The 18,253-nt window shown below is 34.7% G+C and overlaps 1 protein-coding gene across 1 annotated transcript; it reads right to left on the reverse strand.

Moving 5' to 3' along the window:
* Window positions 1-204: 204 nt before the first annotated feature.
* On the reverse strand, window positions 205-4,148 carry LOC100934244 (olfactory receptor 1361). Its single transcript, XM_012543127.1, has 2 exons — window positions 4,129-4,148; window positions 205-1,141 (listed from the first exon to the last, which is right to left on the reverse strand). The coding sequence occupies exon 2, from the start codon at window positions 1,138-1,140 to the stop codon at window positions 205-207; it is 936 nt and encodes a 311-aa protein (XP_012398581.1). The 5' UTR covers window position 1,141; window positions 4,129-4,148.
* Between the last annotated feature and the right edge of the window lie 14,105 nt (window positions 4,149-18,253).

The raw sequence follows: 18,253 nt of genomic DNA on the forward strand, positions 1-18,253 counted from the left end.
TCCACTTAACACATGCTAGCTGTATGACCTGTCCAAGTCATTTAACTTTTTGATGCCCTAGGTAACATTCCAAGATTAAATTGCAGAGAAGATTCCAATCTATATTGGTAGAGGGAGTTTATTCATTTGGAAGTTCCCCATATCAATGAAAACACAGTTCAGTCCCAATCTAAGTCATGGTCCATGGAATGTCTTTTGAAAGCATCAAGTAGGGATTTTTCTACCAACCATTTTTGTCAGAGCCCTTTTCATATCTTGATTCCTCAAGCTATAGATAAAAGGGTTCAACATGGGGGTCACCACTGTGTACATCACAGTTGCTGCTGTATCTTTTTTTATTGAATGAGTGGAAGAGGGACTAAAATACACAGCAATTATGGTGCCATAGAAGAGGGAGACCACAGCCAGGTGGGACCCACAGGTGGAAAAGGCTTTCCATTTTCCCTTTGTAGATGGAATTCTCAGGACAGCAGAAGCAATACGGATATAAGAAGCCAAGATACAGATGAATGGGGTGATCATTATTAGACCTCCTTCTGTAAAAATTACCATTTCGTTGAGTGAGGGATCAGAACAGGAAAGCTTCATGAGAGGAGACACATCACAGAAAAAGTGTGGGATGACATTATTATCACAGAAGGTGAGATGAGCCATTAAGAGAGTATGCAATAATGCATTCAGATTAGCAACAATCCAGGATCCAACAGAGAGAAGTGCACAGAGATGATGGGTCATTTTTGTAGCATAGTGTAAGGGATGACATATAGCCACAAATCGGTCATAGGCCATCACAGCCAGAAGAAAATTGTCCATGTCTGCAAATACAAATAAAAAGTACATTTGTGTCAGACACCCTCCAAAAGGTATAGTCTTACTTCCAATGGCATGATTCACCAACATCTTGGGAACTGTGGTTGAGGTGAAACAAATATCCACAAAGGACAAGTTGCTAAGGAAAAAATACATGGGCACATGGAGATGAGAGTCTGTAAAAATGGCCAGGATGATGAGAAGGTTCCCTAGAACTGTGATCAAATACATGTATAGAAATAATACAAAGAGGAGTTGTTGATGCTCTGGCTGACTAGAAAGTCCCAGGAGAAGAAATTCCGTGACGGTGGACTGGTTTCCTTTTTCCATATATGTAATATAGCTTCTAAATCTAAATTCAGATAAAATACAAGTTTAGTAACCTGATATTCATGAGTGCTTCATGCAGATTTATGACACAGAAAAAGGAATAAGATACACCTTGCCCTCAGGGACCTCACAGTCTAATGGGGGAAATAGCATATAAAATCCATATACAAATAAGCTATGTGAAGGATAAATGGAAAATAATAAACAGAGGGAAGGCATTAGAATTGAGAGGGTTTGAAAAAAGCTTGATGGAAGCCAAGGAAGTCAGCAGTAGGCCAGAAATGAGGAAAAAGAACATTTCAGAAATGAGGAACAGCCAGTGAAAATGACTGGAGCTGGAAGATGAAGTGTCTTGTTTGAGCAACAGCAAAGAGGCCAGCAGTATTATGGCACAGTGAAAAGCAAGAAGAATGGAAAAGCAGGAGGGGCTAGGTTATGAAGGGCTTTGAATACCAAATAGGATTTTATTTTTAATCTTAGAGATGGTAGCAAGTCACTGGAGTTTATCTGATATGGAAAGGGAGTGTGATATAGTAGAAGTTGTACCTTAAGGAAGGTCACTGCATAGTGAATAGACTGGAATGGGGAGAGACTTGTAAAAAGCAGACCAATAATCAGGCTATTGGAATAATTCAGGCTAATGGAAATGGAGATATATCCTATACATCAGAGGAGAGAAGGGAGTATTTTAAATAGATATTGCAAAGGTAAAGGAGACTAATAGAAGGGAGAGTAGATTAAAGGAAGCAGTCATGAGAAAACAAAACAGAATTTTGAGGAGGGATAGGATAAAAAAAGAAGAAATAGTCAAAAATAGGATGGAAAGAAATACACAGTAATCATAACTGTGGATGTAAATGGGATGAACTCATAAAACAAATGCATAGCAGAATGGATTAAAAATCAGAATCTAACAATATCTTATTTACAAGAAATGTACTTGAAACAGAGAGACACACACAGAGTAAAAGTAAGGGGCTAGAGCAGAATCTAATATGCTTTAACTGAGAAAAAAAAGCAGAGGTGACAAGATCTCAGACAAAGTAAAAACAAAAATAGATCTAATTCAAGATTATCAAGAAAGCTACATTTTGCTAAAAGGTACAATAGACAAGTAATGTCAATACTATACATACATATGCCAAATGTCATAGCATCCAAATTTGTAAAGAAATTAAGTTGCTGGTGGATATGTTGTTTGTCTATCTTTTTCAAAGAGGATCAATGAGATCATAGGGTGATGACTTGCATATGAATTGAATTTAAGTGAGACAGAGTTGTGCAAAGTTGCTCTTTTTTTTTTTTCTAAGAGTCACCAAAGTTTAGTGTCCAGACAAATGACAAGATGACTAGCAGTGGCTCAGGATGCAGTAATGAATGACCTTGACATCTTCATTGTCTGACCAAACTAGAAGAGCTCCACAGTGCAAGCATCTCAGCTGCCTTCTTGGCCCTGGAACAAATTCTACTCATTCTGTTAGGAGAAGTCATTACATGCTTGTTTGTGGTAGACATTCCCTTAACTCCAGTAGGTTTTTCATCCAGTAGTTTACTCTCAACTTGACTTAACCTATCTTCCAGAATAGTTTACCAGAATCTGGCTACCATAAAACTAGATTTTTGGAGTCACAGGAAAGAGTTGGGGGACACCAAAGGTGGATGAGCAGCCCTGAAAAAATCTTGGCAAGCCCTTGCATCAGAGGTGCTGGTCCTCCCTGAACACCTTACATACTACATATGGAAAAAATAAAGCTATACTCGTGGGGGATCTCAACTTTCCCCTTTCATAACTAGATAAATCAAAACCTGAAATAACAAGAAAGAAGTTAAGGAGATAAGTAGAATTTTGGAAAAGTTAGATAAGATAGACTTATAGAAGAAAATTGAATGGAAGTAGAAAAGAATATATATTTTCCTCAACTATACATGACGTCTTCACAAAAACTGACCATGCATCAGGGCATAAAAACTATACAACCAAATGCAGGAAAGCAGAAATATTAAATGCATCGCTTTCAGACTATAATGCAATAATTTGCTTTATTTTTATAATTATATTTATACAAGGGCCCATGACACAGATTAAGAATTAATTGGAAACTAAATAATTTAATTCTAACGACTGAGTGGGTTAAAGAACAAATCATACAAACAATAATTTTATTCAAGACTATGATAACAATAAAACCTCAAAAATTTATGAGATACAGGTAAAATAGTATTTAGGGGAAATTTTTATATCTCCAAAAGCTTGCATTGCTAAGATAGAGAATGAATTTCTCTCTCTCTCTCTCTTTCTTTAATTTAATAGCCTTTTATTTACAGGTTATATGCATGGGTAACTTTACAGCATTAACAATTGCCAAACCTCTTGTTCCAATTTTTCACCTCTTACCCCCCCACCCCCTCCCCCAGATGGCAGGATGACCAGTAGATGTTAAATATATTAAAATATAAATTAGATACACAATAAGTATACATGACCAAACCGTTATTTTGCTGTACAAAAAGAATCAGACTATGAAATATTGTACAATTAGTTGTGAAGGAAATCAAAAATGCAGGTGGGCATAAATATAGGGATTGGGAGTTCAATGTAATGGTTTTTAGTCATCACCCAGAGTCCTTAGAGAATGAATTTCTCAATGAATTGCAGATGCAATCTAAAAAAATTAGAAAAAGAACAAATTAAAACTTCCCAATTGAACACTAAGTGAAAATCAAAGGAAAAACTAATAAAATTGAAAGTAGGAAAGATATTGAACTAATAATAAATAAAACTAGGAGATGTTTTTTGAGAAGGGAAAAAAAACCCAATTAAATAGATAAACCATTCATTGATTTGATTTAAGAGAAAGAAGAAAACCAAAGGACCAGCTTAAAAATGAAAAGGGTGCATTCACCACCAATGAGGAAAAAATTAGAGTAATTAGTAGAAAGTTATTTTGCTCAATTATATATCAACACATCTGACAATCTAAGTGAAATGGATGAATGTTTACAAAAATATAAATTGCTCAGATTAACAGAAGAGAAAATAGAATGCTTAAATAATCCTATCTTGGAAATAGAAAATGAACAAACCATAAATGAGATTCTTAATAAATCCTCAAGACCAGTTGGATTCATCAAGTGAATTTTACAAAATATTTAGAGAAAAATTAATTCCAATACTATATGAACTATTTGGGAAAGTAGGCAAAGAAGGAGTCCTATCAGTTTTCCTTTTATGACACAATTATGGTGCTGATAGCTAAATCAGTAAGAGTTAAAACAGAGAAAGAAAACTTTAGGCCAATTTCCCTAATGAATATTTATGCAAAAATGTTAAATAAGCCACCAACAAGGAGATTATATCAGTATGTCACAAAGATCATATATTATTATCAGGTAAGGTACATACCAGGAATGCAGGGCTGGTGTAATATTAGGAAAGTTATCTGCGTAATTGACCATATCTATAACAAAAACATCAAAAATCATAGTATTTTCTTAATAGATGCAGAAAAATCTTTGGATAAAATATAACAACAATTTGGATAAAATATAATAATAATTCCTATTAAAAGCCACTATAAAGCATAGGAATAAATAGAGCTTTCCTTAAAATGATACATAATATCTATTTAAAACTATGAAAACATGTGTAATGGGGATAAGCTAGCCATCTTTCCATTAAGATCAGGGGTCAAGCAAGGATACCTAATATATCATTATCATTATGCAATATTGTACTAAAAATGTCAACTATAGCAAAAAACAAAACAAAACAAAACAAAAACAAGAAAAAGAAGTTGAAGAAATTGGAATAGTCAGTGAGGAAACAAAACTATCACTTGTAGATCAGGTGACATAGAGAATCCTACAAAATCATTTAAAATTCACTGAAGAGAGGAACTCCTTAAAAAGCAGAATTGGTCAACTGGGAAAGGTACTATAAAAACTCATTGAAGAAAATCATTCTTTATAAATTAGAAGTGGTCAAGTGGGAGCTAATGACTCCATGATTCATCAAGAAACAATATAACAAAATCAAAAGAATGAAAACAGAAGAAAATGTGAAGGATCATATTAGAAAAATAACTGACCTGGAAAACAGATACAGGAGAGATAATTTAAGAATTATTGGATTACCTGAAAGAAATGATGGGGGAAATAAGCCTAGACATCATCTTTTAAGACATCAACTATCTTGATAAAATCAGACAGTAAAATATACATTGAAAGAATCCATTGAGGATCACAACATAGCATTTTCACTCTTTTTGTTATTGTTTGCTTGCATTTTGTTTTCTTTCTCAGTTTTTTCTTTTTTGATCTGATTTTTCTTGTGCAGCATGCTAATTGTGGTAATATATATAGAAAAATTTGAATATGTTTAACATATATTGGAGGGGACATGGGTGGAGGGAAGGGAGGGGAAAAATTTTGTAATACAAGGTTTTGCAAGGGTGAATGTTGAAAATTATATACGTATATGTTTTGAAAATAAAAAGCTTTAATTAAAAAAAGAAAGAATCCACTGATCATCTCTTGACAGAGTTCCAAAGTGAAAATGGCCAGAAATATTACAGCCAAATTCCTGAACTCCTAGGTCAAGGAAAAAAAAATAAGTTTTTTTCTGGTTATATATGTATACTCATTAAAAACAAAACAAAACAAAAAAACACATTTCCTCATGAAGCATGTTGGGTGAGAAAAATCAAAACAAAAGGGAAAAACCATGAGAGGAAAAAAAAACAGAAGGAAAAGAAAAAAAATTGAATATAGCATTTGTTGATTTACATTCAGTCTTCATATTTTTTTTTTCTGAATGCAGTTAAATGTTTTCCATCCAAAGTTTATTGGGATTCAGTGATTGGATCACTGAACTACACAATTTTGCTATTACTGTGTACAATGTATTCCTGGTTCTGCTTGTTTCACTCAGCATCAGTTTTGTGTAAATCTTTCCAGGCTCTTCCAAAATCAGCTCCTCCATCATTTTTCATAGTACATTCCATTATTTTATATACCATAACTTATTCAGCCATTCCCCAATTGATGGATAAATGACTTATTTCTCAATTTTTTGCTACCACAAAAAGAGCTGCTGCAAACATTTTTGCAAATGTGAGTCCTTTTCCCTTCTTTATGTTTTCCTTGGGATATGAATTCAATAGTGGCACTGCTGGATAAAAGGGTATATACAGTTTTATATCCCTTTAGGCATAGTTCCAAAATGCTTTCCAGAATGGTTAGATCATTTCACAATTCTACCAAAAACGCATTGGTGTCCTAGTTTTCCCTCATCTTCTAATGTTTGCCATTATCTTTTCCTGTCATCTTAGTCAATCTGAGAGATGTGAAGTGGTACCTCAGAGTTGTTTTTTCTTTGCATTTCTCTAATCAATAGTGATTTAAAGTATTTTTTTATATGACTATACATACATTTTATTTCTTCATCTGAAAATTGTTCATAGCCTTTAACCATTTTTCAGTTGGAGAATGACTTGTATTCTTATAAATTTGAAACAGTTCTTTAGATATTTTAGAAATGAGGCCTTTATCAGAAATACTGGCTGTGAAAAATGTTTTCCAGCTTCATGCTTCCCTTTTAATCTTGTTAATATTGGTTTGGTTTCTGCAAAAACTGCTTCCTTTAATGCAATCAAAGTTGTCTATTTTGCATTTCATAATGTTCTCTAGCTCTTCTTTGGTCATACATTCCTCTCTTCTGCAAAAATCTGATAGGAATACTGTCCTCAAAGAAAAAAATATTTCAAACAGCTAGAAAGAATTCAAATATTGTTGAGCCAAGTAAGGATAAAACAAAATTTAGCAGTTTGGCTTGGTATATGATATTTCAGAGGGCAAAGGAACTAGATTACAAATAAAAATTATCTTCTTAACCAAATGGTATAATTCTTCAGGGGAAAAATAGATATTCAACAGAATAAAGGACTTTCCAAAATTAGTAATGAAAAGACCAGAATTGAATTAAAAAAATATGATTTTTCAAATATAAGAAAGAGTCAAGAAAAGCACAAAAAGGTAAACAGAAAAAAGAAATCATATTGGATTCAATAAGATTTACATTCCTATATTTCTGTTTACATCCCTACATTGGAAGATAATATTTCTAATTCCTAAGAACTTTCTCATTTTTAGGATAGTTAGAAGGAGTAAACATTGAGAGAGGGTATGGGTTTGAGTTGAATATGAGTGTGAGTGAATTGAAAAAATTATCTTTTTTTTTTTTTTTAAAGGGGATGAGAAAGAGGAATGCATTGGGAGAACAAGGAAGGGAGAGGTAGACTGGTAAATTATCTCACATGAAGGAGGTTTTACAGTGGAGAGGAAGATGGAGGAATTGCAGGAATGGAGTGTATAAACCTTGCTCTTATTGGAATTGGCTCAAAGAGGGAATAACATACATACTCCATGGAGTATAGAAATCTAAGTTACCATACAGGAAAGTATGAGAGAAAGGGAATAATAGAAGGGAAGGCAGACAAAGAAAGGCAGTAGTCAAAAGCAAACCACTTTTGTGAATGGACAGTGTAAAAGGAGAGAGAGAGCAAGAGAAAGAGAGAGAGAGAGAGAGAGGAGAAGAACGGAGAGGAGAGGAGAGGAGAGGAGAGGAGAGGAGAGGAGAAGAACGGAGAGGAGAGGAGAGGAAGGAGAGGAGAGAGAGTGTGAGAGAGAGAGAGAAGAGAAAAGAAGAAAGAGAAGGGGAGAGTGAGAACGAGAGAAGAGAGGAGAGAGAGAGAGAGAAAGGAGAGGAGAGAGAGAGAGAAAGGAGAAGAGAGAGGAGAGAAGAGGAGAGAGGAGAGGAAAAGAGAGAGAGAGAGAGAGAGAGAGAGAGAGAGAGAGAGAGAGGAGAGGAGAAGAGAGAGAGAGAATGAGAGAGAGAGAGAGATTGAGAGAGAGAGAGAGAGAGAAGGAGGAAGAGGAGGAGGAGGAGGAGAAACAAGGGAAAACAGGCTGAAGAGAAATACACAGTAATAATAACTGTGAAAAAAATTATAGCAAGTTTCTCTGATAAAGGTCTCATTTCTTAAATATATAGAGCTGTGTCAAATGGGAGGATTCTGGGAAGATGTGGAAGTATGTCAAAAAATTTCAAGCTCTTCAAATTTTCTCCACAAACAAAATAAAATTGTGCCTCAGAGCTACGTGTAGACCAATGATAAACAAAGACAAGTTGAGGCAGAACAATGGTCCTCCTGGGATAACCAGAAAAGATGCAAACAAAGCTCCCAGGATGGAGGTTTGACCTCTGTGAAGTGTAAACATCTCCAGGCTAGCTCCCATGAAATAGCAAGTGGGGAGCTCTGGAGCTAGCTGAGTTCAGAGGTAGCCTCAGAACCAAACATAGGAACTTTCATCTCCTAAACAGAGTGAGGAATTTGGTGTCTAAGTCTGGGAAGATTGAGTGAATCTATTTTGATAAGGAATGCTAGATCTAGCTGTGTTATGGCCCTGGGAGAGAAGAAATCAGCATACTTTGATAAATGCTGAAGCAGGAGGGCAGAGAAGTTGCTGTGCATTTACAGGAGGGTGGAGTTCTTGGTTTTAGATTTCAAGTCAGAGGAGAGAACTGAAATGAAGCCAGAGGCACCATGCTCTCTCCCTCCCAGGACTAAAGTTGATTATACTAACAAGCCCTTATTTAAAAGAAAAAAAAATCAAGCAAAAGAGAAAGAACCCAACTATAGAAAGTTACTATGGGAGTAGGGAAGATCAGGGTTAATCTTCAGAGGAGGCTACTGAGGGGAAAAAAAAAGCTTCTTCTACTCCAAAGAATAATGTTAAATTGTTACCTCCCCAAAAAGAATTCAAAAAAGACTTGAAAAATCAAATGATAGAGGGGAAAAATTGAAGAAAACAAGAACAAGCCAAGAAAAACAAGATTATGAAAAGAAATTCAGCCAACTAGAAAAGAAGATCCAGCATCTTAAAGAAGAAAATGACCTTTTGAAAATTAGAACTGGGCAAGAGGAACTCAGTAAAATTATATGTGACCAAGAAATAATAAAACAAAGTTTAAAGAATGAAAAAATAGAAACAGCATGAGGCTTAGCCTAAAAAAAAAAAAAAAAAATCAGAAGAACAGATCGAGAAAACCTAAGAATAATTGATCTACCTGAAAGCCATGACCAATAATCTTGTACCTTGATACAATAATACAAGAAATAATTAAAGAAAATTATCCTGACATGATGCAACAAGAGGGGAAAGTAGATATAAAAATTCACTGATTACCACCTGTAAGAGATCCTAAAAGGAAAACATGCAGAAACATTGTTAAGGACCATACCTAAGGGTGAAGGAACAGATTGATTCTCTGAAAGCCCCCATAGCTGTGAATCATAATTTCTCTGAAGGAATTGCAAATCAGCCTTTATTAGGACTCAGATTGGGAAGAAACTAAATTGGAGGCAAGGGGGAAGAGAAGAGAGGTCAGAGAATCCAACTGCCTCTCAGTCTCTTTATATCATTATTATCCTCTCACATGAAGGGATCTATTCTTCTGGTCAGAATTAAATCCCCAGCAGCTTCTAGCAGGTAGTTCCCATAACAAAGCATGATTATTAAATTTCAAAACCCCCAGATAAAAGAGAAAATTTTGCAAGCAACAACAAACTACTATTACTACTCAAATATGCTGGAGCTACAATTAGAATTGCATAAGGCATATCAATAGCTACCATATAAGTCATAAGTCATATCTTGTGACTGAAAATATTATATCCAGCAAAATTAAATATAATATTGAATGAGAAACAAGAGTCATTCCTCAATTGATAAATGGCCAAAGAATATGAACAGGTAGTTTTTAGACAAAGTAATCAAAGCTATTTATAGTCATATGACAAAATGTTCTAAATCACCATTGATTAGAAAAATCCAAACTCAAATAATTCTGAGGTCCACCTCACACACATCAGATAGACTAATGTGACAGAAAAGAAAAATTAAAATATTAGAGGGAATGGGTAAATATTGAGACACTAATGCATTGTTGGTGGGGTTGGGAACTGATTCAACCATTCTGTAGAGCAATTTGAAACTAAGCCTAAAGAGCTATAAATTTATGCATATTCTTTGACCAAGTAATACCACTACTAAGTCTGTATTCCAAAGTGATTAAAAAGAAAAAATACCTATATTACAAAAATGTAACAGTTCTTTTAGTGTTGGAAAAGAACTGTAAATTGAGGGGATACCTAACAATTGGGGAATGGGCTAAACAAATTGTGGCATATGATTGTGATGGAATATTATTGTTCAATAAGAAATGGTGAACAGGATGTTTTAGAAAACATGGAATTACTTACATGAACTGAAACAAAGTAAAATTAGCAGAACAGGAACATCTTGTGCATAATAGCAATATTATACTGTGATCTACTGTGAATGACAGCTATTCTCAACAATACAATGGTCCAAGACAATTCCAAAAGACTTGTGATGAAAAAAAACCAAACAAACCTGTCCACTTCTAGAGAAAAAACTGATGGAGTCTGAAGACACACTGAAGGATATTCTTTTAAACTTAATTTTTCTTGGACTTTTTTTGTCTGTATTTTCTTTCATAACATTATTAATGTAGAAATGTTTTGCATGTCTAGATGTATAATCTATATAATTCTTGTTGAGGGAAGAGGAGAGGAAAATGAAGAATTCAGAACTCAAAAATTTTAAAAAGTGAATGTTAAAAATATTTACATATAATTGGGGGAAAATAAAATATTTTATTTTTTAAATTATAGACCTTTAGAGAAAAATCATAGTGATAAACATGCTAAAACATTACATCCCAGATAAGGAATTTCCTCCCCCCCCCAAAAAAAAAAACCCATGAGAATAATTCCCCTTACCTAATAGATACAATGAAAAATATATAAATTGACATCTTTCAATAATCATCTAAAATATTCACACTTTTCAACAATCAGAGAAATTTAAATCAAACCCATTATGAGACAAGTTTTTGCCCATGAAATTGGCAATGATACTTAAAAATAATAAAAATTAACTTTATAATAGAGCTGTGACAAAATAAGCACATTTTTGCCCTGATGGCAGAGCTGTAAGTTGATGGAATAAATGAGTTACAAACATGTCTATAAACTTTTACTCTGTAATCTCATTAATAGGATATCTCACTAACATTCTAAATTTGTTATTATGAAAGTTTGTACAGAACAACTCTTAACAAAAATACCTGCTTTAAAAATATAATGAGTCACAAAATTGATCATAATTTTGTTCTTGATGAGGGAGTTGGAATTAAGTGACTTTCCCAGAGTCATCCAGCTAGAAAGTGTTAAGTTTCTGAGGCAAAATTTGAACTCGGGTCCTCCTAATTCCAGGACCAATATGTATCTACTGCGCCATCTAGCTGTAGACCATAAATTCTTCTTTTTTTAATTTTGAAAAAATTTTCTTTATAAACATCATCCCTTGCACTCACTTCTGTTCCAGCTTTATCCTTCCCTCCTTCTACTCCCTCCTCCAGATGGCAAGCAGTCCTATACATGTTGAATATGTCACAGTATATCCTAGATATAATATAGATCATAAATTCTTTTATCCAACTATTCCCAGCATAGCATTTCTTTCAAAAAAATCATTAAAAGGAAACTTATTTGTACAAATATATTATTAGCTACAAAATAGAAAAAAAAACTTGTAATAGCAAGGAAAACAACTGGCAATGACCTATATGTCTTTTAGAGATTGACAGAATAAATTATTGCATATTCATGCAATGGAATATTTTTAAAATTTGTAAATATGAAGCCTAAAAAGAAGAACAAAAAGACAGTAGCAAGATCCCTAGCTCTGGATTCAGAGGACCTGGCTTCAGTATAGCTTTCCTCTGAGATTTGCTCCATTTGTAGCTCTGGGTAAATCCCTGTATTTCTTCTGGTCTGTTTCCTCATCTATAAAATGTTGAGGTCCCTTCTGTTCTTATGATTCTGGGATCAGAGAGTGATAAAAAGCATGATCATCAGAAGGAGAACTACACTGAAGTGTATGGGTCTCTCTATTCTTACTACTTAGATGAGTGGGTAAATGAATGGAAAGAAAGAAAGAGAGAGAGATGGAGAGGGAAGAGTAGAGGAGAGAAGAGAAGAAGATAGGAGAGGAGAAGAGAAGAGAAGAGACAGAGAAAGGGAGAGGGAGAGGGAGAGGGAGGGAGGAGGAGAAAGAAGGAGGGAGAACAAGAACAAGATCAAATACCGCAAAACTGATAGATTGGAAAGGGACAGAAAGACATCAACTAATTGTTTGTTGATTCCTTTTCATTCTGTTTTGTCAAATGTTAAAGTTTTTTTTTTAATATTGTTTTGCCCATATTGCATTTTAAAAATTGTCCTTGTTGAAGGTTGCTAATAAAATTTTTAGTTTATAATAACATTTTTAAACATTTCAAAAGTGGTGGCAAATAATCTCTGAATCTCAGCAACTTTGTCAGTTAAAACACTTTAAATTGGCATTATTTGCAATTTAGATATATGACGATGGAACCTCATTTTGCTGAATATCATGATGATATACTATTTTATTGATGTGATTAAGCTATTTCTTTTTTGGGTGAGGCAATTGAGGTCAAGTGATTTGCCCAGTGTCACACAGTTAGAAAGTGTTAAGTATCCGGAGCTGTTTGAACTTGGGTCTTCCTGACTTCAGGACTGGTGCTTTCTCCATTGCACCATCACTTAGACTCTTTCTATTTTCCCGAGGCAAAGCAGAGGCCCAGCTTTGATGGGAAAACTAATTAAAATATCTTTGAAACACTTTGTGTTACTTTGAGAACTGCCACATCAGCAGACTGAATCCTGGGCCATTACCAGTTTTGACATTGACTCTGATGACTCTACAGGAGAGAGTGAGGCTCATGACTTTGCATAGCTCTGTCACACTTAAATCCTATCCATGTACCACATCACTATTATGATGTCACTGGTCCTCTCCAAGGATGAACCATCACCACCATAACAAAAAGATTAAAAAAAAAATTACAAAAAAAATTGATAACAGTTTATTTGTTTTTAAATTATCAAAAATTAAAAACAACTTACATGTCCTTTGAGAGTGAAATGACTGAATAAATTGTGGTATACCAGTTTGACCACATATTATTTTACCATAAGAAATCTTAAAAGATAAATGTAATGTGATGCAGAGTGAAGAAAACAGCAAAAACAGTTATGACTATGTATGAAAAATAACAAAATTCATGAAAAGTACACAGAAGAAAAGGCGATTAGAAGAGAAAATAGAAGTAAAAAGATACCCTCTTGTTTTTATCTTGTTAAAGATAATAAATATACCTTTAAAACAAACTGAAAATAGATTAAAGTTTATTGTTATATGGATAATTCAATCTATAATTTCTATCTGCAGGTTTCTGTTAACACAACATTTCTTTAAAATGAGTTCATAGACTTGAATACCTATTATTTGTCGATGAAAGGTAAAATAAAATGGCTAGTTATAGAAAATTTTTATAAGGTCATACATTGATATAATTTCCTATGCAACACATCTTACTTGGAAGGATCTTGTTGACTTCACTGTCATGAAAAGCCACAAACTCTTCTTCTATTCCTCTGCTAAACTGTTAGCAATTCCTAACATGTTCCAGAAAAAGAGTGACTCACTGGGGCTAGTATGAATTCTTATCTTAAGTTCCCACTGTAGAAGCAAATGTTGAGGGGGGGGGGGGTAACAAGGGAAACACAGGTGTGTTTACCTGACTCTTGGGATATCACTCCCTCAGAGTGTCATTAAAGGCAAACATGAAATAATTGCCCTATCTTCACCTTAGTCCTGTTGGACCTAACACTCCAGTGGCCCAAATAATGACTTTTTCCAGAATTTTGGATATGTTGAGGATGATAAAATCTGAGCAAAGACGGATTCACAAATCTCTACTATATTAAACTTTATTATTTAGTATTGTGGCAAAAGAAGGATTAAAACTTTGCTAGGTTATGTAATAGCAAAACAAATAGCAAAATAAATAAATATCCCACACTAATACTAAATAGAAAAAAAAATAAATAGAATAAATAACTCATAGTAGTTTTTTTAATAGTCAAAAAATGCCTTGGAAATAATTCATATGTCCAATGATTTTTAGATTGCTGACATTCTCAAATTACTAAATTAGGTGGTACAGTGGATAGAGAGCTATCTCTGGATGTGATGACTATGTTAGCATCCTGGATACTTTAGAATCAGCTGGAGTCAGGATTAGTGAAAGTCCTTGATTTTTATTCTTTATCAAAGGGAGAGGAAAGCTCATGGACACAGGAATCTTCTCTTTCTTCTCCTGCCCCTAGCCATCTTGCTTGTCCTACTCCACCCTCTAAATCCTACCTCAACCTCCCTATACACCAAACAGATCAAACCTGCACAGAATAGTGGTCAGGGCCATTCTTTCTCCAAGCATATGCTAATAGAGTATTGTCCAATTGGAAATTAGCCTTAAGTGCTCGGACCTCAGTGCATCAACTCAGTTTCAGCCCATTACACCTGGAGTCCTAATTTCAAATATGATCTCATTCACTTACTTAGCTGTGTGACCCTAGTCAAGTCACTTAACCCCTATTTGCTTCAGTTTTTCAATGGTAAAATGGGAATAATAATAACACCTCCCTCTCAGTTTTGTTGGAGGATCATATAAAATGAAAATTATAAAGCACTTAACACAACGCCTGATACATGATTGGTTGTTGGTTGTTGTCCTTCATACTCAAAGAGGACCAAAATGACATCACTATGTTAGGGTTATTGTTCAGTGTATCCAACTGTGGTTGATCATACCAATACAAACTTGGAATGCAGGTAAAACAAATAATTTTTTTCCCTGAGGTAATTGGGGTTAAGTGCCCAGGATCACACAGCTAGGAAGTGTTAAGTGTCTGAGATCAAATTTGAACTCAGGTCCTCCTGACTTCAGGGCTGGTACTCTATCTATTGTACCACCTAGCTGCCCTGAAATAAATAATTTATGTGGAATATCTGGAGTAGAAATGCTTCTAAATTTGCACAGCTCATATTTCTTTTGAGTAGCACAATTCTGCTTTATTCATAGAGAGTAGCACCTCTGATGTGGGCTTGTCACATTGGGTGGCAGTGTCCCCCCATGTTTTACAATCTATTCCAAAGTTCTTCAGAGAGACTTTGAGAGTGTCTTTGTAGCATTTTTTTAAACATCTGTGTGAGTATTTGTTTTGGGTAAGTTTTCTATAAAATAGTCTTTTGGGTGAATTATATGTTTGGCATTTGAACAATATAGCCAGCTCATCACTATTATACTCTCTACAATATGAATGCTTGACAATTCTGCTAGAGAAAGGAACTCAGTATCCACTTACTTCTATTGCCATGTTTGCTTTCAGATCTTCCAAGGACAATCCAAATGGAATCATTCATTTTCTGGCATAGCACTGGTTTCACAGACATACAATAATGAAGTCAGGGCAATGACGCTTTAGTCCTGTTTGGTAGGCAGCTTACTACCTCTTCTCTTCCACACTTTCCTAGCTCCTGACACGGAGCTAATTCCGGAAATGCTTGTATCAGCTTTATCATCTATGTGTTCAACCCTGCAAAGTGTGTTGCCAAGCTAAGTGAACTTATTTACAGAATTTCAAAATTTCTCCATTTGTTGTAAGTAATGGTTCTGTATATGGATGGCTTGTGGAGGACCTCTGTTTTCTTGGTATTGTCAGGTCAAAATTAGCACAAGTGCGAGAGGATCAATTCATATATATATGAATGCTATGGAATATTATTGTTCTATAAGAAGCAGGATGATTTTAGAGAGGCCTGGAAAGACCTACACGAACAGATACTAAGTGAAGTGAGTAGAACCAAGAGATCATTGTACACAGCAACAAGACTATATGATGATCAATTCTGATGGACATGGCTCTTTCCAATAATAAGACGATTCATGACAGTTCCAATGATCTTTTGATGAAAAGAGCCATTTACACCCAGAGAGAGGATTGTGGGAACTGAGTATGGATCACAACATAGCATTTTCACTCTTTTTGTTGTTTGCTTGTATTTTGTATTTTTTCTCATTTTTTCTCTTTTTAATTTGATTTTTCTTGTGCAGCAAGATTATTGTGTAAATATATATACATATTTATTTAATAAACCAAAAATTTTAAAAATTAATGAAATATATTTAATATATATTTTAACTTGTTTAACATATATTGGATTACTTGCCATGGTGGGTGGGGGAGAGGAGGGGAAATTCGGAACACAAAGTTTTGTCAATGTTGTATCTCAGCCTCAGAGACTGCATTGAATTCAGAATCATCTTTACTTTTGGTTTATAGCTTTTTCATGTTAAATAATCGGTCATTACTGGCTGACCTTGATGCTATTTTTGTTCTCATTGAAGATGTCTAGCAATATTGCTGAAAACTTAATGCTCAAATGTAGAGGGCAGGAACTCTGAAAAGGTGTGCTTAAATCTAGTACAGTAGGGTATTTATAGCTAAGTACCTATTCAATGTGAGATAATGATTCACTAAGCACATACTTAATGTAATGTAACGATATAATCAATCTAGTTGGCATATATTTAGGGTAATATGGTGATGTAATGTTCTACAGTTGTGCCTGCTCAGTGTGATATAGTGATGTAATTGTACTGGAGTATTTAAAGGGAGTCTCAGAGACACAGTTCTCTCTCAGCCACAACTCTCTCAGCAGCAGCTCTCAGCCACAGACACAAGAGAAGACTCCAAATTCCAGACTCCATCTTTGACTAACCAAATGGCCCTCCTGCCTCCTTCACTCCTCCACTAAGACCAAGAACTTGGGCTGATCCCAAGGTCCTCCAGAGAGCTAGCCTGGACATTATATTAAAAAGCATGGGATAAAACACTATTGATTAGTGAAATGCAAATTAAAACAACTCTGAGGTACTACTTCACCTCTCAGATTGACTAAGAAAAAATAATGATAAATGTTGGAGGGGATGTGGGAAAACTGGGACACTGATACATTGTTGGTGGAGTTGTGAATGGATCCAATCATTCTGGAGAGCAGCTTGGAACTATGCACAAAGAAAGGGCTATCAAACTCTGCATATTCTTTAACCCAGGATTGCCATTATTGGATCTGCATCTCAAGGAAATCATAAAGGAGGGGAAAGGATTCACATGTGCAAAAATGTTTGTAGCAGCTCTTTTTGTGATAGCAAAGAATTGGAAAAGGGATGGATGTCCATCAATTGGGAAATAGTTGAACACATGAAAGTAATGGAATATAATTGTTCTATAAACAATGATAAATAAACTGATTATAGAAAGGTCTAAAAAGATTTACATGTACTGATGCTAAGCAAAATAATCAGAACCAGGGATACATTGTACACAATAACAGCAACAATGTGTGATGAAAGGCTTGGTTCTTTTCAATGATTCAGTGATCCAAAACAATCCCAATAGACTTTGAACAGAAAATGCCATCTGCATCCAGAAAAAGATCTAAGGAGACTGAAGGTAAATCAAACATGCTATGTTCACTTCTTTTTTCTAATTTTTTTAACTATGTTTTTCCCTTTTGCTCTGATTTTTTCTCTTACAATATGATTCATAAAGCAATGTGTATTAAAAATAAACTTACTACAAAAAATTAAAAAAGCATAGGAGCAAGCACAGAGCCCTGCTTCACTTCAATGGCGAATGGGAAAGCATAACAGCATTGTCTATTATCCAGAACCCATGCAAGTATGCCATGATGAAACTAGAATATGATACTGATGAACTTTTCGGAGCACCAAATTTTGCTATGATCTTCCATAAACCCTCATGACTAACAATATCAAAGGTCTTGAATGTTGGATATGGACCTTGCTTCTTTTCCTGGCATTTCTTCTTGACTTGTTCAGCAGTAAACACCCTATTGACTATTTCTTGGCCTTTTGTAAAGCCACACTAGCTCTTGGGTAAATGACCATATTTCAGATAAAAGATGAATTTATTAAGAAAAACTCCAGCAATAATCTTGCGGGTAATGACTAAGAGATAGACCTCCTCATCCCCTGTAATTGTTATAGGACAACCTTTTTCCTTTTTCTTTA

Source organism: Sarcophilus harrisii, chromosome 1 (genome assembly GCF_902635505.1).
Source record: "Sarcophilus harrisii chromosome 1, mSarHar1.11, whole genome shotgun sequence".
Lineage (NCBI taxonomy): Eukaryota > Metazoa > Chordata > Mammalia > Dasyuromorphia > Dasyuridae > Sarcophilus > Sarcophilus harrisii.

Excerpts from the sequence above, each read along its gene's own strand:
- LOC100934244 (XM_012543127.1), bottom strand. The coding sequence starts at position 1,140 with ATGGAAAAAGGAAACCAGTCCACCGTCACGGAATTTCTTCTCCTGGGA.